General features: G+C 44.3%; 1 protein-coding gene across 1 annotated transcript in view; it reads left to right on the top strand.

The window, feature by feature from the left end:
- The window catches only part of TDRD1 (tudor domain containing 1), a gene marked incomplete at its 5' end in the record, with an annotated part of 488249 nt that extends 479623 nt beyond the window's left edge, over positions 1-8626 (top strand). Inside the window, one exon of the mRNA XM_029610456.1 lies at positions 6080-8626. Coding sequence (XP_029466316.1) covers positions 6080-6181 — 102 coding nt within the window. The remainder of the gene's footprint in view (positions 1-6079) is intronic.
- Positions 8627-26355: the final 17729 nt, after the last annotated feature.

Consider the following 26355-nt stretch of genomic DNA (forward strand, 5'->3'; position numbering starts at 1 on the left):
GTTCATTTCTGGAGACCGTATCTCCAAAGAGACAGAGACAAGATGGAGGCGGTCCAGAGAAGGGCGACCAGAAAGGTGGATGGTCTTCATCAAATGACTTATGAGGAGAGATTGAAGAATCTAAATATGTACACCCTGGAGGAAAGGAGGAGCAGAGGTGATATGATAGACTTTCAGATACTTGAAAGGTTTTAATGATCCAAAGACGATGACAAACCTTTTCCGTTGGAAAAAAATCAGCAGAACCAGGGCTCACGATTTGAAACTCCATGGAGGAAGACTCAGAACCAATGTCAGGAAGTATTTCTTCATGGAGAGGGTGGTGGATGCCTGGAATGCTCTTCCGGAGGAAGTGGTGAAGACCAGAAGTGTGAAGGACTTCAAAGGGGCATGGGATAAACACTGTGGATCCATAAAGTCTAGAGGATGTGAATGAAGAGTGGGTGGCTCGCGGGAATGACGGCTACTGCTTGGAGATAATACCCTTATTCAATAAACATACACACAGTTAATGCGACTCCAACATTGCTCTAAGCTTCAACGGCAAGAGGAAATGTGGAAAAAAGAATTTGCATTCACAAAAAAGCAGGGAGTAGCTTGCTTGTTACGGCGGTTACTACCCCAAACCAAATAAGCCTGATACTTCACTTTCAATGCATATACAGCATAGCTCTCTGCTTCAACGGCAGGTGAGAAAGTCTGATACTTCACGCATATCCAGCATACCTCTCTGCTTCAACGGCAGGGGAAAATGTCTGATACTTCACGCATATCCAACATAGCTCTCTGCTTCAACGGCAGGGGAGAAAGTCTGATACTTCACTTTCAATGCATATCCATCATAACTCTCTGCCTCAATGGCAGGGGGAATGAAAAAAAGTGGATCTATATACAGACAACAACCAACAAGGACTAAATTACGTAGTCTGGGTAAGCGGATAGGCACGGGTGTAGTTTGCTTATTGCGGCGGTTACTATCCCTGACTAATTAAGCTAGATATTCACTTAGATGCAGTTCCAACATTGCTCTCTGCGTTAATGGTGGGGGTGGAAGGGAAATAGAATGAAAAGGTTACTAACAGAAGTATGAGAAAAAAAAAAGTGCAAAGCTTGCTGGGCAGACTGGATGGGCCGTTTGGTCTTTTTCTGTATGTTTCTATATGTCGTCTTCTATATGTTTCTATAAGACAGTAACACTGAGCATTTTATCCCTAGTTACTATAGTGCATGCCACTTACAGCTTTGCAGCTTTCAAAAACATGAAATACTCTCTCACTAAAATACAGAGATATATCCCACCCCCCTATATATAGACTGAAGATGAACATGTTTGCAATCATTTTAGCTCCATCAAAATGAATTGCCAGGGGTCTGAGGGATAGCTCATTGATTAACTGTAATTTTGTGGAAGCTAAAAGAAATACAAACAATAGAGGCACACCAGAATAAGAGAGAATAATAAGAAAGAAACAAAATTCAGACGTGGGTTTATTGAACAAAAAAAAAAGATGAAGGCAGATATTCATCAGGGGCATTCCTGGTACAGGAGGTAGGTATTCCAGGGAGGAGCGGAGTTAGCTGGACAGGTTAACTGTTAACCTCTGATATTCCAAGTTAACCGGTTAAGCTATCCAGCTAACTCTAGCTATGCCATAAGGCTGATCTAAAATTAGCCAGATATACTGAACATACCCGGCTAATTGTAGCATAGCCAGGTATATTCAGTGGCACTGCCATGCTGCTAACGTGCCTAGCCACTCAGTGGCTGAATGTGCACTCCATGGTTGCTTCTGGTTTTTATGACTTATTTATTAGTACTATGGGAAGTGGGAGTTACCTATCACCCTTCCCCCTTGCCTACCTTGGATCCTTTGTTTTTGTGCCATTTATCTGCTTCTCCCATATCGGCTGCTGCCAGTAGTGCAATACATTTGTTATGGAAATGTATCTGATTCAGCCAAATACGGTATCCATCAATAGTACCTGTGCTGCAAAAAAAAAACAAAAAACCAGCAATAGGTACTGATTATTTTGTGTATCCTTATAGAACCTCTATTTAGCTGGGAAATACATGTAAAAATAGCATCCATACTCATTCAGTAAGAGTAAGTTTTCTTTATTGGTTGTCCCTGTCTATCTGTTCTTAGTTTCTTTCAGTTTTAAGAGGATTTAAAGCTCTCTGCTCCTACAGTGCACCTGTTGTCAGAATATTTTCTGATTCAGTATTCTGTTTATCAGCTTGACATGTGGCACTTGAGCAACTCATAGCAGTCAGTTGGTGCCGATTGCAATGACTTTTAAACACATGCAGGTCAATTTAAAAAAAAAAAGTGCTTGGTACCTACACTTAGGAAGATTTTCAGCCATACTTAGGAGCCTAAATTTCCAACTGAAAATTCACCTACTTTTAGATTCCTGAAACTTTAGAAGTCTGAATTATGTCTGCAAATTATGGGGTAGATTTTCAAAGGGGTACGCGCATACCCCCCCTGCGCACGCCCCGGGGCTTTGCAAAGGGTGCGTGTCGTGTGGGCAGGACTAATTGCGGGGCGGGAGGCATGTCTGGGCGTGACGCCGGCCTGGGGGCGTGGTTGAGGCCTCCGGACCCAGCCCCCAGTCGGGTGATGGCGCACGCAGATTTACACCTGCTTTCGGCAGGCGTAAATCTGCCAACAAAGGTAGAGGAGGGGTTTAGATAGGGCCGGGGGGGGGTTAGGTAAGGGAAGGTGAGGGGAGGCAGAAGGAAAGTTCCCTCCGAGGCTGCTCCGATTTCGGAGCGGCCTTGCAGAGAACAGGCAGCGTGCGCCGGACTCGGCGCGCGCAGGTTGCACAAATGTGCACCCCGTTGCACAAATGTGCACCCCCTTGCGCGCGCCGACCCCGGATTTTATAAGATACGCGCGGCTACGCGCGTATCTTATAAAATCCAGCATACTTTTGTTCCTGCCTGGTGCACGAACAAGAGTACGCGCTCGTAAATTTATAAAATCTACCCCTATTTGCATAGATTTAAGAGGCTAAGGTTAGATGCCTAGTTTTGAAAATCAGTGCTAATGCCTAGTTTGGTTATTTTTTTTCCAATGCCCTACCTCTGGCCCCATTGCCACCCACTTTTAGGTGCTCAGCCCTAGTCAGTCTTCAAAGTGACTGATTTAGGTGCTTAACTCCCTCACCTACCCTCCCTAATATTTGCTTTTCTTTTATAGATTATTTCTGAGGCAGAGTCTTGATTTCTTGCAGCTTTAGCCAATTAGGCCAAGTTCTCCCTGACCTGAAATGAACCCCATTATGTTACATAGAGTAATTAGACTTACAGATTATCTGACTTTTTTAAAATCAGCATGCAGAATATCTACACCTTTTATAGCTTGATAGGTTTTATTATAACAGCACAAAATATACATTAGTTTTATATGTGACAGCTATTATTTTAACTTTGTGGTTTAACAGAGTAAATTGCTCTTGTTACAATGGTCTCTAGAAAGACCTTATGTTGTCTGGCTCAAAACTTGCATATCTCAAGCACACTGCCCAGTTTAAAAGTAGTAATTTAGCCAATTAATCTTAAACTGATCAGGAGTGCATGAAACTGGTCTCAGGCTCTCTCACTGCAATCAGTTCATCCCCAGTCCAGAGTCTTGTCTTAGCATGGGGAGGACATCCAGCTGGCCCCTCGGAGGGCAAACGACAGATTACCACCACAGTCCCAGAGCAGAGGACCCAGAGTAAGCTCTAAGTTGTGTAGGCAGGGGACAGGAGCAAATATCAGCTTAGTTTGCAAAGGCTTGTGCAAGGATGAGATCGGCAAGTATTCCAAAATTAATGGAGCCCGGTCTTGAAGCCTAGCATGAGGCTTCATTAGAGGGTTTTTAGAAGATTGTGTGTGAAGTCTGAAAATGTATGTATTTATTTATTTAACAGCTTTTATATACCGGTATTCGTAGATACATCATATTGGTTTACATAGAACATAACGCAAAAATACATGGAACAGGGAGGATAGCAGCTTGGAGGAGGGGGAGTCAACGGAAATAGTATAATTATAGCGGATATATGATAATACATTATTATGACTGAACAATAGTGGAGAAAACAGAAGAGTGTATGTGTGTGTGTGTATGTATATATATATATACACACACACAGAGGATGTAAGTTAATACGATTAAAAGGACATAGGGAAAAAAGAACGAGAGAAGGGAGGATATTAACAATGGCATGGAATAAATTTATACTATACAAAATTATACTATACAAAGTAAAGGGTAAGGGAAGTTGGAGCAGCTTTCGGGGAGGCAAGGGGGGAGTTAAATTGGAGGAGGGTTTCTTGTTTGCGTGGAGGGTTGTTAGTGGGAGGGGGAGCAAAGGTGGAGTAAAGGTATTATTGAGGAAAGGCCTTTTTAAAGAGCCAGGTCTTGAGATTTTTTTTAATTTCTGAGTGCAAGGTTCTTGTCGGAGGTCTGGGGGCATAGAGTTCCAGAGGGGGAGGGTCCAGCAATCGAGAGGGCTCGGTCTTTTGTAGATTTGAGATGGGTGTTCTTAGGTGGGGTGTGATAAGGGTTCATTATTCAAGTCTAAAGTCTTTTCTTCATCAGAAATTCATGCATATGCATAGGATCCAGAAAATGATATTGATTGGCTATTACTACAATCCATTGGTATAGGATTGAGATTTTCCAATATGACTACTTACATGTATGCAGATTCTTACATGGATGTTAATGTGGGCTGGAAGACATCTGGTGAAATGTTAGGCCACAGGCTGCTTACAAAGTTTGTGAAGGCTGCAAGCTCAGCAGATTTGTGTCCAGCGGTTCCAGCTAAATTGCAAGGTGAAGATAGATGGTTTTAGATGGTGAACAATAGGCTGCTTGTCCTCGTTGCAGTTCTGCAGACAGAGGTCATCAGGTGTCTGGAGCCTGCCCCCAGGTTCACAGTTGCACGGGCTCTTTTTTGGGGTGCCTGGTTTGTCCATATAACACCTACGAGACCTCATTCTTTGCTCCTTCCTCAGTTAAACCCACCTATAACATATCTTGTCCCATGTGGTCTAGTTCTGCCTGAGTAGGTTTTAATTCAAAGCCTGTAATTTATTTTTTGTTTGTGTTTTATCAGTCTGTCTTGACTATATTGTAAGCTCCAAGAAGTGTAAGGGACTGTTGAGTGTCTAGACCAGAGCTTTCCAAACTTTTCATGTTGGTGACACACTTTTTAGACAAACATAATTTCACGACACGGTAATTCAGTCTGCTAATAAACCAGAGGTTAAAGGTTAAATGAACGAAACATATTTCGACAATTTATGTATGTTTCCTTAAATATATACATAAATAAAATGTTTCACGACACAACCTATCTCATGAAAACCTTAAATTTATATTAAAAATATATATTCCAAGATTCATGTTATTGTTATAATTTATGAGAAACAATAATAAAACAAATTGTCTGTCCCCCACACACTCATCTCTCTCCTCCCCCCAGCACATGTCTGGCCCCCACACACTCATATCTCTCCCCCTCAAGCACATGTCTGTCCCCCCAGCACGTTTGCCCCCCACTCACTCATCTCTCTCCCCCCAGCACATGTCTGGCCCCCACACTCATGTACCTCGTCTTTTGATTGTTGCCAGTTAAGTGCTTCACTCCCTTCCATGATCACCAGACACTGCTGCTTGCAGTCAGTACTCCTCATGGCCAGGCCTCATCGGCAGCAGCAGCCAATGCAAGGATGGCTGGGCTCGTTCCACCCACCAAGCCCCCCAAAAAAACGCGATTGACAGCAAAAATCACCCAATAATAAGCAACCCATAAACTGAAAAAAAAAAAGTGAATCTCTAGAAAAAAAAAAGCCCAAACTCGCATCAGAGTTGACCGGGCTTGCGCGACACACCTGCACACTGCAGGCGACACACTAACGTGTCCCGACACACAGTTTGGAAAGCTCTGGTCTAGACAGTGCTTTTCACACCTGGTATAATGATAAACCCTTTGATGATGGACTCAATATTAACTTGCCTTCCTGCCCTCGCAGATTAATTGATTTTTTTTTTTTTTTTTTTTACTCTCTCCTGTTTAGGTAAACAGGCTGGAAAAGATTCTGCAGGCTCTTCTCCTCTTTATGGGGAAGCATATGGAACCGGAGAAGATGAACGAAATTCAAAAGCTGTTGGAAGAGTAGCCAATTTCCTTTGGGAGGAGGGTGGGGTTTATCTTTGTGCCTATATGCAAATCTTGATTTATCAAAGAATATAAAGCTCTTTACAGAATTCTTTTATTGCAGGTGACTGGAGAAAGAGGGTTTAGCTTTTTCACCCCCTGCCCTTTCATACATCTTTAAAGCATTTTTCTTTCTCTTTATAAGTGCTGTATAGTTTCATTGGTAAGGGCAGGCATAATTGTTTCACTTTACCCTTGGATAATAATTTAATAGCAAATTTAAAAAAATAGCTATTTGCCCTAGTTATGCCTGTGCTTATTTGAACTCAGTGTAAGAGGCAATGTCAATATTTTTTTTTATAGAAGATTTTTTTCCCCTTGAAGTAACATGCATGATATTCTCCGCTCATGATGTATACTTTTTGTGTTTTTGAGGGGGAAGAATTCTAGTTCTAACTTCCAAGAAGGAAGCATAGTGCAGATGTTAGAAATAACATATTTTTTTCAATATTTGTTAATATAGAAAAATGAAGATTTAGCTTTAAATGGTTCACAAGACTTGCCAAAAAGCAAGCAGTCAGTTTGTGCAGAATCAGGTTTATGGTTATCAGAAAAGCTGAAGAAAGTCTTATTTTCTTCTGGCAGAAATTTGCTAATTGTGTTTCTCAACAAATTTTTTTTTTCACTCTGAGTGTTCATTAATTTTATTTCTTACTTTTTTCTTTTTTTTTACTATTTTGTCTTTGAACCTTCCTCATAAGACAGGCATTAGACTCATAGCAAGCAAGGTCAAGTGACCAAACGAAGTGAAAATTTGATACACAGAGAAAATTTGAAGGTCATGCATGTTAAAAAAAAAAAAAAAGTTCTGGATAAATAATTTCAGTGGAACGACTGAGAAAGCCAGGACAGAGGGCAGTGATGGTCTCACTCATTCAGCATGTCATATAAAGCCTTGTTCTTGTACTTGTATTTTAACATTCTCTGCAGAACCTTTTTTTTTCCCTACTCATCAGGGAGTCGTTATTTCTGGCCTCCAGAATGTTCCCACTTGTAGACCAGTACTTAGCATTATACTGTGGGAGTGGGATGCAATACTTCCTTTATTGCTCTTTGACCATCCACCTTAATACTGAGTAGTAGTACTTTGCTTTCTATGTCCCAGGTGGTTGTGAGTTTTGCTTTTTTTCTAATCGAAGGTAAAGGAAAGCTGTTTGGAGTGCAAGGGAAGCTGTAGCCAGCCCTTGTAACACTTATGAGTCCAAGCAACAAAACCCTGTATTGTAATTTTGCAGCATTCCTTTCAGGAGAGGGAGTTCCCGTTACCTCACAGCAGCGACCCCAAGTGGCTGAATTTAGGGATCATGATTGCAGGGTTTCTATATGGGGCCTTGGTATATGACCTCTGGCTGAGGATGTTTGTTGCAATGGATTGAGCTGAGTGAATTAGAAGGTGATATAAAATAAGGAAACTATCCCCCCTTCCCCTCCCTGGTAGTTGCATATGAAGACTGGTGGTACCATACCCCCAACAAAGGTTGATTCCTCCTCTTGCTGCCAGACCAGTCCAGATGCATGAATTTATGCTCCCCTACCAGCAGATGGAGACACAGAGCAATAGTATAGCTGATGTCATCCCATATAGGATCTCATTCTGACCTTGGCCTGCTAGTATTCTCTGATCTGGAAGCTCAAAGGAGCAGACGGGAAGTGCCGGGCCAAAAAAACTAGATTACAGGTGTGGTAATGCCACACAGCTGGCAGCTTGGGTATCAATATAGCAGAAACAGCTGAGGAGTGATTGCTTTATAGGTAAGATATGGCCTTAGGAAAAGAAGCACACGTTATAAACAAATGTGAAGGTTTATTAAAAAACGAAAGCAGGCCTAGGGATGTTTGGTGGATCTATGTACTAAGCATTTTTCCCATAGATATAAGATTTAACTCAGCAGTAGCAATAAATGGAGGCAGCATTGCCTATGATTGTTAGATGTTCGACTGCCACTTTCCACCAAGATGTGTCCAGTAGCATTTCTCCAAATGATGTTGAAAAACTACATTTCAGACATTTGGTAATTTACTGTGGAATTATTTCTGGAAGATTCTATATGCTATCCAATGTGGAGGAACTGAAAGGATTCTGCAGTACTTTCATTGTTTGATCTCTGTAGGTAGGAGTGGAGGCACTAAAATATCTTTACTTCAGATATTTGTCCATGGGACTGGCCTAGTGGCAGTGCGGCAATCTACCACATGCAAGATCAGGGCAGTGCTGCACGCTATCATACGGAAGATCTGGATTAAATTGCCGGATCCAGCTTCTGCTGCTTGGGCCCGCAATACCACATTCATAGCTCCCGATGTGGGGAATGGTGTCTTGGACATTGCACAAGAAGAATGCCTAACAAATATTCTGGAGAGGACTGAAAGGAACTCATTAAATGGTACAGGCAAGAGCCCTTTGATTAAAAAAAAAAAAAATCAGCAGCACATTGCTGCCTCATGGTCAGACTCTGGGAGCACGCAGACCATGTTCTGAAGGGAGTTGTCATCTTTATTTTTGACGTGCCTTTCCATTAAAAGAAATGTCCAAGGGTAATTGCTGATATTTCTCAGCCAGATAAAAGCAGAGTTTAAAAACAAGGAATATGGGGAGTGGAGCAGAAACCCTAGGAAGTTGCAAATGAAGGCTTTTATAGTGCTGTAACGTCAGTAGAGATGATTTCTGATTAAGCCTCAAACCCAAAGGAGCAAAGGAAAAATCACCAAGCCAAAATAATATAAGAATTTGCCATACTATTGGTAAATTAGGTATTTAAGTAGACTAGTAAAACAATTATTAGAGGTAGAACGTACAGACATGACTGCCGTGCCATTCCTGATGTTGTATGAGTGATGGTATCCTTGCATCCTTCTGCCCTGTTCAGAGTGGAAACCAAGAATACCAATTGGTTCCCATCACTAATCACAGCAGTAGAGAATTTGACTTTCAGAACTTAGGATTTATATTTTCTGTTTGTCTTTCTGCGTGCACTTCCTTTGGACAGTACTTTGACATCACATGCATGAAAGCTTTTTTTTTTATTTACTGGTTTGCAGCTAGATTAAGACAAAATAGCATTGTTTTTAGGAAAGAACATTATTTGTCCAAGATCACGCAGAATAGGTGGTGGAGGAGGCCCTTGCTACATTGTACCTGAGCATCTCCTGAATCATAGTCCAGTGCTGCAAACACTCAGGGGTCCAGATTCAGAGGCATTTAGCCAGATAACTCACAAGTTAAACAGCTGTATATCTCCTTGCCCTGCTAAAATTTAGTTGAGTAACGTAGGAGCATTTCTGGGAGGAGTTAGGTTAGCCCAGAAAGCTTGGATATTCAGAGTTAGCTGGATAACTTAATCCGGCTAACTCTGGCTCTGCCAAAGAGCTGCTCTAAAGTTAGCTGGATAAAGTTCAGCTCTCTTTAAGGCTGTATTCAGGAGTACAGCTGGACTACTGATTATCTTTTCAATATCCAGATAAGTGTTTCCTGCTAACTCTGCTATCCGGACAGTGACTGAATATTACCCCCTTAGTGTCTTCTAGATCCCGCATGTGAGGCTCTGATGCTCTTTGACTGTGCTATTGCTTCTAAATGATAGGATGTTGATTGTTTAAGCTTGTAGCTTTGGGTTGGCCTCATTTCTCTCTCTCAGTAAAAAAAAATGCAGGATAGTCTTGAAAATATATTTTTTTCAGACTTTTCTTTGCCTTTGCAATACACCCAAACCTTAGCAAACAACAAACACTGGGCACCGTTAGTGCACTGCTATTGAGCAGGTAAATGAGTACAAGCATAGCAAATCTCAGCTTATGTCATTTCTTTGTCAGGTATTCAGAAGAGAGTAAAAGAATGTTGCTGTCGCTGAACTCAAGCATCTGTGGTTGGGGTATGGATATAAAGAGCAGATGTATTAGGAAGCACTGGGTCTCACAGAGGATAAGTGTGGCTTGGAAGTAGAGCTGAAGAGTGCATACATTCAGTTGGGATTGTTTGGCAGCTCTGTATAATGGTGCATTACTGAACTTGTTTGTATGCGGTGTGGTTTCACATCTTAACATTGGCATCTTGTGTTGTAGAAAGGCTGTAAAGTTAACCATCCCCACCAAAAAAAAAAAAATTTGAGAAAATCAAAGGTAGAGCAATATCCCTTTCGAGAGAGAGGGACCTACTAATAGGTCTCAGTAGCTTGCATCTATAAACATTGGTAAACCTTACAAAAGTATCATCTATATCTGACTATTTTGTATTTAAAAGGAAGAAAAAGCTTTTGTTTTCCCAGACATTCTTTTCTTGGGATAGTTTTCCAATGTGTTTATTTCACTCCATGTTTTCTTCACACTGTGTAACTAGTTCATAATTAAATGTAGATCGGTTTTCTTTAAAATTCAAGCTTAGTCTTGGAGTTGATTGAATCCCATATTAGTGGAATAATGAAACCAGGAAGAATACCACCTCTATGGGTGGGATTACTTACTCCACAATTAATGTGCTGCTCATTTTTCTCATGTCAATTCACACAGCAGTGACTGTTGAACAATGTGCGGGCACAATCTCATTTCAGAGGGTTGTGAAAACAGTGGCGGGCTTTAGGAGACCTTACCTTGTGCTGCACGAGTGAGTTTCTAACTGCGAAACAACCAGCAGCTTTGAAGGGTAGTGATCAATTTACAAGTAAAATATTTTGGGGAAAAGAATTAACATGTTTCTGATGTATGTGAGTTTTTCTTAGCAATTACCACAGTATTATTCTAACTTGTAAATCCTGGATATCTTTAGGAGTAGTATTTCGACCTAACTAGTATGAGTTTCGCAATGAATATGCATGAGAGAGATTTGCATGCAGCAGATCATCAGCATATGCAGATATCTCATATACAAGTCGATTATGGATATCGTGAAAACCAGACTGGATAGATGTGCCTCCAGAAATGTACTGGGAATTGCTGATTTTGAGGTTACTAAGGGACTGGTTTCTGTTAAGTAAATTCACTGCAATGTACCAAACTAACATCTCCGTGAGAAGGGAAGATTGAATAGTGCTTATTGATAGTGATCCTTAAAGCTCTGTCAGCATTTTCATAGTATACTATTGTATGGACCCATCATATTGTGTTGGAAAGAATTTTATGTTGCTTGTGTGGATATTTGACCTTTTTAGAGCATGAAATTGATAGTTCTGCTTTATTACTTTTCTTGAGTTGTAAATCTCTTTTATTGGTCTTTGTTTACCTTTACTGGGTCTGTGTTTGATTCAAGGTTTTGTTTTCATTTTTTTTTCACTTTGCATGCTCAACTTGACATGCCCATGTTCTTTGTCGTAAATACATGTATGTATAAAGTTCCCATGTTCTTTTCAGATCATTCTTTTGTCACATAATATGCTGAAGGAGATCATGCATCTGTTTAATGTGAGATCCCTGCACTCAAGTACTCTGAACTTAACCACAATCTTGTACTGCTGCGCAGCAACACTTTATTCATCAGAAAAGCCTGGGCAGTAAACCAGCTTTTCCGGTGACCAAAATCCTTCATCTCCTCAAAATACTTGTTTCTTTTATTGACCCTCTGATGGAAGAACATAACCTCGCCAAAATGCAAAAGAACAGAGAATTTTCAGGAGATAATCTCATCAAGCAATAAAAGGGTAGTGCTGTAGAAATGTTGAGTAGTAAGTGTCATCTTCTTGAGGGAAGTATTGTCATAATTGTGTTTATTATACAGCAGCAGACTGTAAAATGATTTTTAAAAGTAAACTAAGCACACATGGCCCATAGGTTATAGAACAATCTCCTGTAGGCTGTGAGGACCACATTTTTGACAGTGACTTTTATAAGCGGATGATGAGTTTGATTTAGCCTTGAACTGGAAGCTTCCAGATTCCATCAGTATTTTTGGAACGTTAGGAATATCTCCATTAGGTGTACATAGTTTATTAATACATTGTTTCTGGAGTCTATCCAGGACCTGTCATGTTAGTTGCGAAGTTATATTGGATGAAAACTTCAAACAGAATTTAAGTTCCTTAGTGCTCTTGGTATTTTATTCTCAGTACAACAGAAATTGAATAATATAGTATAAAAATGAGCAGGTTTTCTTTCCAAAGTTCAATTTATTTCAATGATTTGTTATTTCTCTTAGGACAAGCAGGATGGTAGTCCTCACATATGGGTAACATCAGATGGAGCCCTAACACGGAAAACTTATGTCAAAGTTTCTAGAACTTTGACTTGCCACATTGAGTATGCATGGCATGCCCTATACCATGCATCCACGTGGGGACCCTCTTCACTCTCTCTTTTTCCACGAAGCTGTAGCATTATATTTTGTGAGCCTTGCTGGTTTTTTGGCATTGTTGGCCTATTTCTGGAAACTTCCATAGTACCCATTTTCCCTGTACATGATTTTTTTCGATGGTAGCTGTCTGCGTTTGACACTGAGACCCTCTCGATCTACCCTATAGCATTCCTAGTTAAGAGTTTTTGACATTTATCGGTAAGTTTCCTTTTGCGGTCGATTCCCTGCAGTGGGCGGTGGATCGGTACCAGCTGGTCATTGATGCCTGTCACCATTGATTTTGGTCTTGCCTCCCTTCTATTTTGTCCCGTTATGACCGCATCCAGTTTTAAGTGATGCCATCAGTGCCCGAGGACTATGTCCATCACTGATCCTCATGATGAATGTGTCCTCTGCCTGGGGGCATCGCATGACATCCAGGGTTGCTGTAAATGTGCCCAGATGACCCTGAAAGGACATCGCCTTCCATTCAACAAGATGGAGCACCTCTTCGGGTCGAAGAAGTCTGGGCCAGCAGCATCTGTATCGAAGGACCACTGAGCCAAAGTGATAGACACCAAGCCATCGACATCGGGATAGTCTGTTCTGTCGGTCAGCTGATAGGGGCGCTGGAGACTGGCCATTGGACTCCTCCATGCTGAGGACATCTGGTTCCTCATCATCGGCCTCAGCACCTGGGAAAAAGGCTATGTCCAGTATTAAGGGAAACCAAAGAAGCATTGGCATTGGCCTCCGTTGATTCACTGGGCTGGGCACGGGAATGCAGCAGCTCATGCTGTGATACCCCCTCAGTGAGGAGTACCAGTCCCTCCAGTGCTGGGGGTCCGCGACTGTCTTAATTGGTCCAAGTGCCAGCCACCGATCCTCCTCTCTGTTCCATAGAGGATCTGGTCACCCATCCTTCCCCCCAGTCGGTTTTGGCATCTGCAGTGTTTGAAGAGGAGCTTGAGAGACGGTATAGCTGGCAATCAAGCAGGCGATATGGTTCAGCGGCACCGATGGCACTGGAGCTGGTACAATCTGTCTTGGAGCCACAGTTGGAGTCTCTCCATGCGATATTCAGGCGCATTATTGAGCCCAGCTGGCGTCAGTTCCTGGGTTGGCGTTTGTGCCTGCCGGGGCACCACAGCCTCCCCCTGCCAATAAGGTGGTCATCAAAGATTCCTCGAAGAAGGAAGCTCTGCCTAGGCTGGCTGAGACACTGAGGCCTGCAGCCCCCCCCCCCCCCCCAACCAGTCCCATCGGTACCTGCATCGCTGCACGAAGGCCGAGCACCCTGGGCCCCATACCCTGTCGATGTCCGTGAGGATGAAGGCCCCTATGACCCCTGGGGAGATGAGACAAAGAAGTCCTCCACTGATGGCTCTGATGTTCTCCCCTCAGACCTGTCTCCTCTAGAGGAAGAAAGAATGTCTCTGCCTGAGGATCTAATCTTAGCAGGTTTTGTTTGATGGCGAAAGCCATCCCTTTTCAGTTGCTGTCAGAGGAAGATGCCAAGCACAAAATGCTTGAAATATTCCAGTTCGTGGAACTTCCTAAGGAGGTTGTGGCAGTCCCGGTGCATGGCATCCTTAAGGAGTTACTACGGAGGATGTGGGAACACCTCCTCATGGTGCCTCCCGTGAACAAGAAGGCTGACTGGGTTTACCTCGCCTAGAAGGCACCTGGGTTCGAAAAGCACCACATGCCCACCGATCTGTGGTAGTCGAATCTGCTCTCAAAAGAGCCTAGCATTCTCTGACCCATTTCTCAGCACCCCCAGGGGAGGATCACAGAGCGATGGACGCTCTTGGGAGAACAGTCTTTCAGGGAGCTATACTCATTGCCTGCATAGCTTCCTACAGGTCTACATGAGCCGGTTCTCACGGGACATCTAGTAGCAGATGCAGGAGGTGACTGAACATCTGCTTCAGCAGTAGACACCTTCATGTCACTGGTGCATGAGGGCCTAGAATGTGGAAAACATGAGGAATGAGCAACTTATGTTTTTGAAACTGCATAGAGAGTCTCTGTAGCAGGAATTGGCACTAGCAGAATGGCATGGCTGTGGGCCTCGGATATCCGACCAGAGGTATAGGAAAGATTCACTGATATGCCATGTACTGGAAAGAGTATCTTCAGAGATAGGGTGAAGGATGTGATGACTCGGCTCTGGGACTAGTATGAAACCCTCCAACAACTTTCCACCAGTACTTCGGACCTGTCCTCGTCCTCTGCTAGGAGGTCGGCAAGATCGGGACAGAAGTCTTTCGGCAGAGGAAGTACTATACTCCGCCCCCTCGCTCCCGACAACAGCATCAGAACTCTCACGGCCATCCCAGGTAGAAGAGAGCTCCCAAGGCCCAGCCAGCATCTGTCAGCTCCAGAGTTGTAGGTTACTGACTGAACCTATTAGGTACTCACCAAATTGCCTTCCGAGCCCATTTTGGGGGCTGGTAGTGCATCAGGAGTTGGTACTAACAGAACTCTCCTCCCTCTGAATAGCCAGAGTGGTTGAGCAGGTTCCACCATGGCAAAGAGGATGGGGATTTTACTTCAGGTACTTTCTGATTCCAAAGAAAGCAAGAGCACTTCATCCCCATCCTAGATTTAAGGGCCTTGAACAGATTTATCAAAAAGGAAAAGTTCAAGATGATTTCCCTGAGCTCCTTGATCCCCCTTCTACAAAAAGGAGTCTGGCTATGCGCCCTCGATCTGAAGGACGCAAACAACTTTCCAAGTCATCGGAAGTATCTCTGATTTGTGGTGGAAAAAGAGCACTTCCAATATCAGGTGTTGCCATTGGGCTCGCGTCAACCCTACATGTCTCTACAGAATGCATGGATGTGGTGGCAGCACACTTCCACAGGCTGGGGGTGCATGTTTTCCCTTATCTGGTTGATTTGCTCAACGAGCACACCTCAAGCAGGGACTGTCAAGACTATGCACTTGACCAACCAGGTGTTGGAATCACTGGGATTAGTCATCAACTACCTGAAGTCCCATCTCAGACCAATACCTCAATTGGACTTCATAGGAGCCCTGCTAGCCACAGCTCAGGCCGCCAAGGCCTTCCTGCCTTGTCAAAGGGACATCACCCTGATGGTCATCATGGCAGAGATTCAACATAGCCAGCATGTCAGCCTGGCACATGTTGAGGTTGGGCCATATGGCCGCACCCATTTACATCATTCCTTTGGCACGATTTTACATGCACAGAGCCTTAGGTTTTGTGCATGTAAAATCTGAGTGGAACCTGAGGTCACAGTGGCACCAGGCCATGCAGAACCTACAGGATCACATCCGAGTCACCTCGCCCCTCAAACACCTTGTCCTGATGGCGGGTACTTTCGAATCTGCGACAGAGAATCTCTTTTCAGATTCCTCCTACCCAAATTGTCCTAACCACATATGTGCCCACCCTGGGCTGGGGAGCTCATGTAGATGGACTCAGTACCCAGGGTCTCTGATGTGGCCAGGAACGCTGTTGGCAAATCAATTTCCTGGAGCTCTAGACAATCGGATACGCGCTATGGACTTTCAGAGATTAGCTGTCCAACAAAGTTGTTCTGATTCAAACCGATATCCAAGTGGTGATGTAGTATGTCAACAGACAGGGAGGTATGGGTTCAAACCTCCTGTGTCAAGAGGCAGGCCAGATCTGGTCATGGACCTTGTCCCTTGGGATGGTGCTTAGGGCTATGTACCTGGCCAGAGCCGAGAACATGTTAGCAGATAGAGTGACTCATGCCTTCAGACCTCATGAGTGCTCTGTGGACCAAGGGGTTGAGGATCGAATTTTCCGCCTCTTGAAGCTTCGCGAGGGTATGGGGACTATGATCCTCATAGCTCCTTATTGGCCAAGACAGGTCTGGTTTCACTCCTGCAGGAGTTGTCCATTTGGAGGCTGATCAATCTGGGGACTTCCCCAGATCTCATCACATAGGATTGAGGCAGGTTTAGACATCCCAACCTCCAGGCCCTGTCACTCACAGCCTGGATGTTGAGAGGTTAGTTTTGAGACTGCTCAATCTTTCAGATGTGTGTCGGGTCCTGGTGGCTTCTAGAAAACCTTCCACTAGAAAGTCCTATGATTTGAATTGGAGGAGATTTTCCATGAGGTGTGATCAGAAGACCCTAGGTATGTTCTCCTGCACCACATACAAACTGCTTGATTACCTTCTACAAGCTGGCTTGAAAACATCTCATCTGAGTGCAATTGGCATATACCACCATGGTGTAGAATGTAAGCCCATCTCTGTACAGCCCATAGTTGTATGTTTCATGCGGAGCCTGCTTCAATTGATGTCTCCCCTAAGGCCTCCTACTGTTCTTTGGGACCTCAGTGTGGTGTAGGCTCAGCTGATGAAAGCTCCTTTTGAGCCGCTGTGCCTCTGTGACCTGAACTACCTGACCTGATGGTCACTTCAGCACACAGGGTCAGCGAGCTCCAGGCCTTAGTAACTTGTCTACCTTACACTGAGATTTACCTTGACATTGTGGTCTTGCGTACACACCCTAAACTTCTGCTAAAGTGATGATGGACTTCCATCTTAACGAGTCTATCGTCCTGCCAACACACTTTACCAGTCTCCATTCACACTAAGGTGAACAAGCCCTGCATGGTTTGGTCTGCATGGAGCGGAAGTTAGCCCATAGACAGTCCATCCAACATTTTGTTTCTTTTGATAGAAATAGGTTGGGAAAGGAGAAGCAAAATGGCTGCTCGCTGGTAGCCACACTTCGCCTCCTCTCCGGCTCAGTAAGCTGAAATTCTCTTGAATTTATTTCCTAAATGTCGACAATTGTGCCGCATACTAAGAGGAAGGCTAAGTTAAAATCAGCCTCTGTTACTTCAGCGTCTGAGCCTGTTCAGAGGAGTGTTTCGGAGTGGTATGGTGTCCCTCCAGAAACTCCCATAGAGAAGACCGCTGAAAGAGCTGATCCAGAGCGGGGTCCTGCTTTCTTGGTCAAAGAAACCTCATTAAGTCCGGGAGAACCGGTAATACCATCTCCACCTGGCAAAGACGGGGTTCGCCCCATAGAAGGACCAGGTGTTAGCCAGGAAGTCGTGTCTGATCCAGAGAGTGTGAGAGATGTGCAGAGGGGAGAGTAAGGAGCAACTGCAGAATGTGCCTGTTTTTCAGGTGTTACCTGAAATGCCTGTTTTGGGGGCTATTGGAATCTCACCCCTGCACCCAAGGAGGCAAGTACGCTGAAGTCAGAAAGATCTGGTCCAAACATGCAGCACAACTAAGGGACAATCTCCAAGCCTCAGGTCGGTAGAACTGTGATTTTAAAACCGGCTAATATTACTCTGAACACATTATGGAATTTTATTGCAAAACTAGATACATCGATAGTGTCATTGACGGAGGTGGTAGTAGAAACAAACAATTCCCTAAAAAAGAATTCAGAAATGATAAGAAATTATGAAGAAAAAATTTAGATATGGAGAAACGCATAGCTCAAGTTGAAAAAAATTCAAGGTCATCAGATACAGATAGGAGAGTTTCTTAAGAAATTTGAAATTAGAGAATACCACGTGGGCTCTGAATTTGAGAATAGTAAATTGTCCTATAATTAAACAGCTGAGTCCTGTGGAACTTTCTAAAAGTTAAGTAACCCAGGTGCTAAAATTTCCAGAGCAATGTATGCCAGTTATTGTGAAAGCCTTTTATACTGGTTATAAGAAGGATCAAATTCAAACTCAACGGGAAGATAAAGAAGAACAAAAACCTTCTGCAAAAACTTCTATTAATATTTCTGATCTCCTTCAAAACTCTCAAGAAGATATTGAAGTCAAAAGTAGAGGGACATTATTGGTCAATTTTCAATTTGTTACAGATAAAGAAAATGTTTTAAAGTTTTTCTTTCGGTCAAGATTGATAATGTTCTATGGGCAGAGAGTCTGGGTATACCCGGACCTAGCTAAGAGTACACAACTCCGCAGGAAAGAATTCCTGGAAGAGTGGAATTCCTGGAAGAGTGGTCGAAGATATGGCAGCTGAAATTCAATGCCAAGAAGTGCAGAGTCATGCATATGGGGAATGGAAATCCAAATGAACTGTATTCGATGGGAGGAGAAGGGCTGATATGCACGGAGCAGGAGAGAGACCTTGGGGTGATGGTATCTAATGATCTGAAATCGGCGAAACAATGTGACAAGGCGATAGCTAAAGCCAGAAGAATGCTGGGCTGCATAGAGAGAGAGGAATATCGAGTAAGAAAAGGGAAGTGATTATCCCCTTGTACAGGTCCTTGGTGAGGCCTCACCTGGAATACTGTGTTCAGTTCTGGAGACCGTATCTCCGAAGAGACAGAGACAAGATGGAGGCGGTCCAGAGAAGGGCGACCAAAAAAGATGGAAGGTCTTCATCAAATGACTTATGAGGAGAGATTGAAGAATCTAAATATGTACACCCTGGAGGAAAGGAGGAACAGAGGTGATATGATAGACTTTCAGATACTTGAAAGGTTTTAATGATCCAAAGACAACAACAAACCTTTTCAGTCGGAAACAAATCAGCAGAACCAGGGGTCATGATTTGAAGCTCCAGGGAGGAAGACTCAGAACCAATGTCAGGAAGTATTTCTTCACAGAGAGGGTGGTGGATGCCTGGAATGCCCTTCCGGAGGAAGTGGTGAAGACCAGAAGTGTGAAAGACTTCAAAGGGGCGTGGGATAAACACTGCGGATCCATAAAGTCTAGAGGACGTAAATGAATGTGGGGGAAAAAAAAAAGATTTGCATTCACAAAAAAGCAGGGAGTAGCTTGCTTTTTATGGCAGTTACTACCCCAAATCAAATAAGCCTGATACTTCACTTTCAATGCATATCCAGCATAGCTCTTTGCTTCAACGGCAGGGGAGGAAGTCTTCAAGCATATTCAGCATAGCTCTCTGCTTCAACGGCAGGGGAGAGAGTCTTCCATATCCAGCATAGCTCTCTGCTTCAACGGCAGGGGAGAAAGTCTTCAAGCATATCCAGCATAGCTCTCTGCTTCAGCGGCAGGGGAGAAAGACTGACACTTCACTTTCAATGCATATCCAGCATAACTCTCTGCTTCAGCGGCAGGGGGAATGAAGAAAAGTGGATCTATATACAGACAACCAACAAGGATTGAATTACATAGTCGGGGTAAACAAGCATGGGTGTAGCTTGCTTATTGCAGCGGTTACTACCCCTAACTAATTAAGCTAGATATTTCATTTAGATGCAGCTCCAACACTGCTCTCTACATTAATGGTGGGGGTGGAAGGGTAATAGAACCAAAAGGTTACTAAGAGCCAAGAGAAACAGATAAGTATGAAAAAAGAGTGTGTGAAACTTGCTGGGCAGACTGGATGGGCCGTTTGGTCTTCTTCTGCCGTCATTTCTATGTTTCTATGATTGATAAGGGAGGTCGTTTTTTGTTAAAATACCCATGTAGATGCCCTATTAAATATAATGGAGAGAATTATCTATTTACTGACCTGAAACATCTAAAGAGTCTTTTGGGGATTGTAATTCTGGCTATATAAGTAATACTGGGGGGTACAGTGGTTTTTTTTCCTTTACTTATTAATATTAAGCCATTTGTAATTCGCTCATGTTTCGATGGTTTTCCCAAATATTTCCTTTATATTATGGAGCTGGATATAATGTATTTCTTAAATTATATCTTTTTCTTTTTCATTGATACTAACTCCATTGTTACTAGTGCAAGAGACTTCTTGTTTATTTTGTTTAAGAATTCAATAAAAAGAAATTTATAAAAAAAAGAAATAGGTTGGGAAGGGGGAATCCTGCCTGCTGGACTTGGCAACGCTGACCGAAGGTTCCTGAAGTTGGTCCCGCCCTCCCATGTCATCTGAGGGCTGCCAGGAGCATAAAAGGACAGTGTCTGCGGTATCCAGAGTGGGGGAGTCCTGCCTGCTGGACTAGGTGGCACTGACCAGAAGTTCCCAAAGTTGGTCCTGCCCTCCCATTTCTTCCAAGAGCTGCCAGGAGCATAAAAGGACAGTATCCAGAGGGGAAGTCCTGCTTGCTGGACCCTGGCGATGCTGACTGGAGGTTTCAGAGAAACATAGAAAATGATGGCAGAAAAGGACCAAATGGTCCATCTAGTCTGCCTAGCAAGTTTATGGTAGCTCTGAGTCCAATTCCCTGTTACCTCTTGCCGCTGAAGCAGAGAGCAAATGTTAGAGTTGCATCCAAAGAATCAGGCATGTTGGTTAAGGGTAGTAACCGCCACACCAGCAAGTTACCTCCATGCACTTTTTTTTTCCATTTCCATTCTCTAGCCTTTAGGGGATCCACTGTTTATCCCATGCCCCTTTCAAATCTTTCACCGTTTTTGTCTTCACCACCTCTGGAAGGGCACTCCAGGCATCCACCGCCCTCTCCGTGAAGAAATAATTCCTGATGTTGGTTCTGGGCGACAAAAATGGTTGGAGACCCCCCAACCATTTTTGTCGCCCTTCTCTAGACCGCCTCCATTCTGTCTCTGACCCTTTTGAGATACAATCTCCTGAACTGAACACAATACTCCAGGTGGAGCCTCTCCAAGGACCTGTAAACGGGGATTATCACCTCCTTTTTCTTACTAGTTATTCCTCTCTCTATGCAGCCCAACATTCTTCTGGCTTTAGTTATCGCCTTGTCGCATTGCTTTCCCGTCTTCAGATCGCTAGACACTTATCTGGGTCTTGCTTCGTGCACAACAGCCCTTCATACCCCCAAGGCGTACAGCTCTTTTGGATTACCGCACCCCACCCTCCCACATCAACTGAGGGTTGCTGGGAGCATAAAAGGACAGCGACTGTAGGTCACTGCTACCAGCATGCCCATTATTGACGAGTTGTTTTTTTTTGAGTGAGCAGGTTTCCTTTTGAACCAGCCTTGGGATGGTCAAGAAGCACAAAGGTATTGGCGTATTCCCCATCTTCATTGGATGTGGTTACCGCAGTTTGATGTGGTTACAGCAGTTAGCATAACTGGGTTTAAAAAAGATTTGGATAAGTTCCTAGAGGATAAATCCATAAACTGCTATGACGATAATTAATATGCAGTAGTAGCTTGTGTTCTATCTAATGTTTGAGTACTTGCAGGTACTTGTGACTTGGATTGGCCACTGTTGGAAACAGGATGCTGGGCTTGATGGACCCTTGGTCTGACCCAGTATGGCATATCTTATGTTAAGTTCCTCCTCCTTTAACTCAGACAATACTTGATTCATTTTTGCAGTCCCAGATAGATGTGTGTCAAGAGGAACCTTGAGGCTTTGGCTCCTGCTCCCAGTGAAACTGTGATCTCACTTAGCCCCCGATGGGCCTTCCTCACTGCAGGCTATTTCCTCTACCTATATGGGACTGGGGATCAGTTGGAGGGTGCATCCATTGGGCTTCCCTCTCCCTTTTCAGACAGGGGACCCCCATTAGCAGAAGCAATTTCATCTGCTTCTGCCAGAATAGGTATTGAGGGGGATGGGTAGCTGGTCCTATCCCCTCTAAGCCTACAGTTGTCACACTGGACACACTATGGATGGTAATACTTGCTTTGGAGAAAAATGTTTCTACAAAAATTGATGCAATGTTGGGGTCATTGGGGGCCCTTTAAATAGAGGGTAACTTAAGAGATTGTAGAAAGCGAATGCTGACACCAAATATGTGATAATTGAATATGAATACCGATTTTGTAAACCGTTGTGATCTTCTTTGGAATGAAGGTATAAAAAACACCTAAATAAAAATAAATAAAATATTATTCCTTACAGAATTCTCAGTTTTCCTTAATTAAGGATAATCAATTTTTGCATTGCGAGAGAGAGAATATGGGGTAATTATATGCATAGGTATAATCTTAGGTTTCTCAACTTTCCTAACTGTCCCCTATTGTTCCCTCTAAAGTTTTTGAGAAAATTCTATCTTGAAATTTTAAAAGTCTCTAAAGAATATATTCCACCTATTGAAAATGTGTTTTATATACCCTCAGTTCGTGCACATGCTATTCTTTATTTCTACACCTCAGCTCCTGAAATTGACTTTTCTTACTTTTTGGAGCATTCCAGCTCTGAAGGTTTGGAAAGATCTGTCTTAATAGATATGTTTATGAAAATAAGGCCTGGACCTTGAGACTTTTTTGCCTCAGGGATATGTCCTTTCTGTCAGCCTATTTCCATCTTTCCTGATTTTATGAAAGAATCAGAGGAGAAAGGCCTTTTAAAGTTACAAGCAGAGTGATTACCATCGCTGGAACTTTCTTGCTAAAATTTCCATATAATGTTCTATAATTTACAAAGGTAATAAGTATGTTTTTTATACTCCTTCACAATTAGATTCTTTTCTTGATAATCAGGTTTCTCCGATCTTGACTGCCCCAGTCTAAGATGAGAGTTCTGGAAACCCTTAAAATGTTTGTTTTCTGGGCAATTTATTTTTTTTTCTTGGTTAACTACTCCCCTCGTGGGCTAATTAGCAGTTTGTATATTGAAGTGTAATGTGGTTAAAGTTGTATTTGTAATTTGTTTTAAGTATGCACAGCTGTACTTAAAGTCAATATTTTTTGATTGTACTTGTTTTGGAAAATTATAAATAATTTAAAAAATAAAGGAATAGGTTGGGCATTGCCATTGCCAAACAGGCATTATCCAGTTGGCTAGCAGATTGCATCTCTTTCTGTTATGCCCAGGCAGGACTACATCTTGGGGGCCATGTCAAGGCTCATTCTGTCTGAGCCATGGCAGTGTCGGTGGCCACTTGCAACCAATTCCCATGGAGGAGATCTGCAATGTGGAGTTGTCTCTACACATTCATATCTCACTATTACTTGGCTAGGGGTAGCTGACACAATAATAGGTTTGCCAATCTGTCCTTCAGAATTTGAGGTTCAGGCTCTCCCCCTCATGTTGCCAAAATATGCCTATTGGCATCTGGATGGGTGTTTGGTCCCCCTTTTTATGTTGAGGGACAGCCTGTAGCTTGGTATTCATCCATCTGTGAGGACTACCTTCCTGTTCGTCCTTGGAGAAAACAGAGTTGCTTACCTGTAACAGGTGTTCTCTGAGGACAGCAGGATTTTAGTCCTCAAGAAACCCGCCCGCCACCTCATGGAGTTGAGTTTCTCCTGTGGTTTTTTTTGTCTAATTCTATGTTATAAAATCAGAGGGATCCCGCGTGAACGCGTGGTATAGGGCATGCCCAGTTTGGCAAGTCAGAGTTCTAGAAACTGACACAAGTTTTCCTTGTTGAGGCTCCATCTGATGATGTCACCCATACGTGAGGACTAACATCCTGCTGTCCTTGGAGAACACCTGTTACAGGTAAGCAACTTTGCTTTACTCTTCCACTGGCGTACTCAGAGCAAGTTGCAGGATTACATAATAAAATAGAAATTTACGGGCCGATACAGTAAGGAGCAGTAGGAAGAGCTGCGTTAGTGCCGGGCGCACCCGCGTTTGCCGCACGCAGAGTCCAGCTCACCTTCCGCTCGATACTGTATTTAAATAGCTTGCAAATGCAAGCCGCGTCCAAGAAGCGTCTGTGAGGCGTTAGGCCCGCGCAACCCATTTTACTGTATAGGCGCTTTATATAGCGCCTATACAGTATCCTGGGCGCGCTGGTACCTGTCATTTCAAATGGCATTTCAAATGCCATTTGAAATGACATTTGAAATCCCTTTGCGACCCGACACGCAAAGTTAAACTTACTTTTCCCGCAGCCCTCCCCCAGAGACTGACCGCGGCCCCCCTGCCTCCCGGGGGCAGCTGGCGGCAAAAGCGGCCCCCACCGCTGGCGAAGACTGATGCCTGCACGGGCCCTCTCCCACGATCGCTCCTGGGCAGCTTCCTTACCAAAGCGCGGCCTCTTCTCCGCCCTTCTGCCGTGACGTCCATTCGGGCCCCCAAACCAGCAAAGCGCACGAACGGGTGTACGCTGTGACGTCACGCACGCACGCCCGTTCGGCACTTTGCTGGCTTGGGGGCCCGAATGGACGTCAAGGCGGAAGAGCAGAGAAGCTGCGGAGGGGAGGTCGCGCTTTGGTAAGGAAGCCGCCCGGGAGCGATCGTGGGAGAGGGCCCGTGCAGGCAACCGTCTTCGCCGGCTGCCCCGGGAGGCAGGGGGCCGCGGTCCGTCTCCGGGGGAGAGCTGCGAGAAAAGTAAGTTTAACTTTGCATGTCGGGTCGCGAGGGGATCACCGCCGGCTGCTTGAGTGCCCAAATTTCGCTTTTTTCGCTTTTCGTTGCTTCGGGAGGAGGGTAGAGAGGACTGGGCTGCCCCGGAGACAGGCACCCATGGGCGCGGCCAGGGCAGGTGAGCGAGAGCTGGGGGAAAGTTTGCCGCCTACCCTTACTCTAATGCAGGGGTAGAGGTAGGCGGTAAATTAGCAGGTTAAACGCACGACTAAACTGCAGGTTAAAAAGGCGATAGTCGGGCGCGTGTTACTGAATGGGGGGGAATAGCTAATCCAATCGTTTACATCTCATATACATGCCGCGGGCGGAAGGGGTTACTCGTTGATTTAAAGAGGTGGTAAGAACGGGTTAAAGGGATAGTGAATCGCGGGTTGGACTAACGCAGCCAAATTGTGAGTAGAAGGCGGGTTAGAAGCAGGGTAACTGCGGCCGCACTTTACTGTATTGGCCTGTAAATGCTTAAGCATGGCATAAATACATAACATACCAAAGTGGATGGTGGAGAGACACGGGTGTCAAAGAACAATCGGGCCGATACAGTATGGAGCGGTAGGAAGAGCTGCGTTAGTGCCGGGCGCACCCGCGTTTGCCGCACGCACAGTCCTGCTCACCTACCGCTCGATACTGTATTTAAATAGCTTGTAAATGCAAGCCGCGTCCAAGAAGCGTCCGTGACACGTTAGGCCCGCGCAACCCATTTTACTGTATAGGCGCTTTATACAGCGCCTATACAGTATCCTGGGTGCGCTGGTACCTGTCATTTCAAATGGCATTTGAAATGACAGGTACCAGGAAGTGGATGGTCCTCCCTCCCTCCCGAAGCAAGGCGCAGGGCAAAAGTTAAAACAAAAGTGAATAAAGAGTAATAAAAGTAAACTTACTGGCGGGAGCCAGCGGGCGCGCATTCCTTGAGGGAGCCGGCAGGCGCGCGTTCATCGAGGGAGAGGCGGGAGCCGGTGGCGAATGAATGCACGCCTGTATACGCCTGTGCAATTTGGGCACTCAAGGCGAATACGTGACGTCACGCCTTGAGTACCCAAATTGCACAGGCGTATACAGGCGTGCATTCATTCGCCGCCGGTGGGGGCTGTTGGAGGCCGCTTTCGCCGCCAGCTCCCGCCTCCCTCGATGAAACGCGCTCCTGCCAGTAAGTTTACTTTTATTACTCTTTATTCACTTCAGTTTTAACTTTTGCCCTGCGCCTTGCCTCCTTTTTCGCTTTCGTTGCTTCGGGAGGAGGGTAGAGAGGACTGGGCTGCCCCTTTTTCGCTCACTGGCCAGGGCAGGTGAGCGAGGGCTGGGGGAAAGTTTGCTGCCTACCCTTACCCCTGCCTCTAACGCAGGGGTAAGGGTAGGCGGTAAGTTAGCAGGTTAAACGCGCGGCTAAACTGCAGGTTAAAAAGGCGATAGACGGGGCTCGCGTTACTGAATGGGGGGGAATAGCTAATCCGATCGTTGACATCTGATATACATGCCGCGGGCGGAAAGGGTTACTTGTTGATTTAAAGAGGCGGTAAGAATGGGTTAAAGGGGATAGTGGATCGCGGGTTGGGCTAAAGCGGCCAAATTGTGAGTAAAAGGCAGGTTAGAAACAGGGTAACTGCGGCCGCACTTTACTGTATTGACCTGAATGTTTGTGTGAGGAGATGAGAGAGAAAAGGTAGTGTTTTTGCTTACTAGAGCAACCAAGGGGATGTTGCTGGCT

Source organism: Rhinatrema bivittatum, chromosome 7, assembly GCF_901001135.1.
Source record: "Rhinatrema bivittatum chromosome 7, aRhiBiv1.1, whole genome shotgun sequence".
NCBI lineage: Eukaryota > Metazoa > Chordata > Amphibia > Gymnophiona > Rhinatrematidae > Rhinatrema > Rhinatrema bivittatum.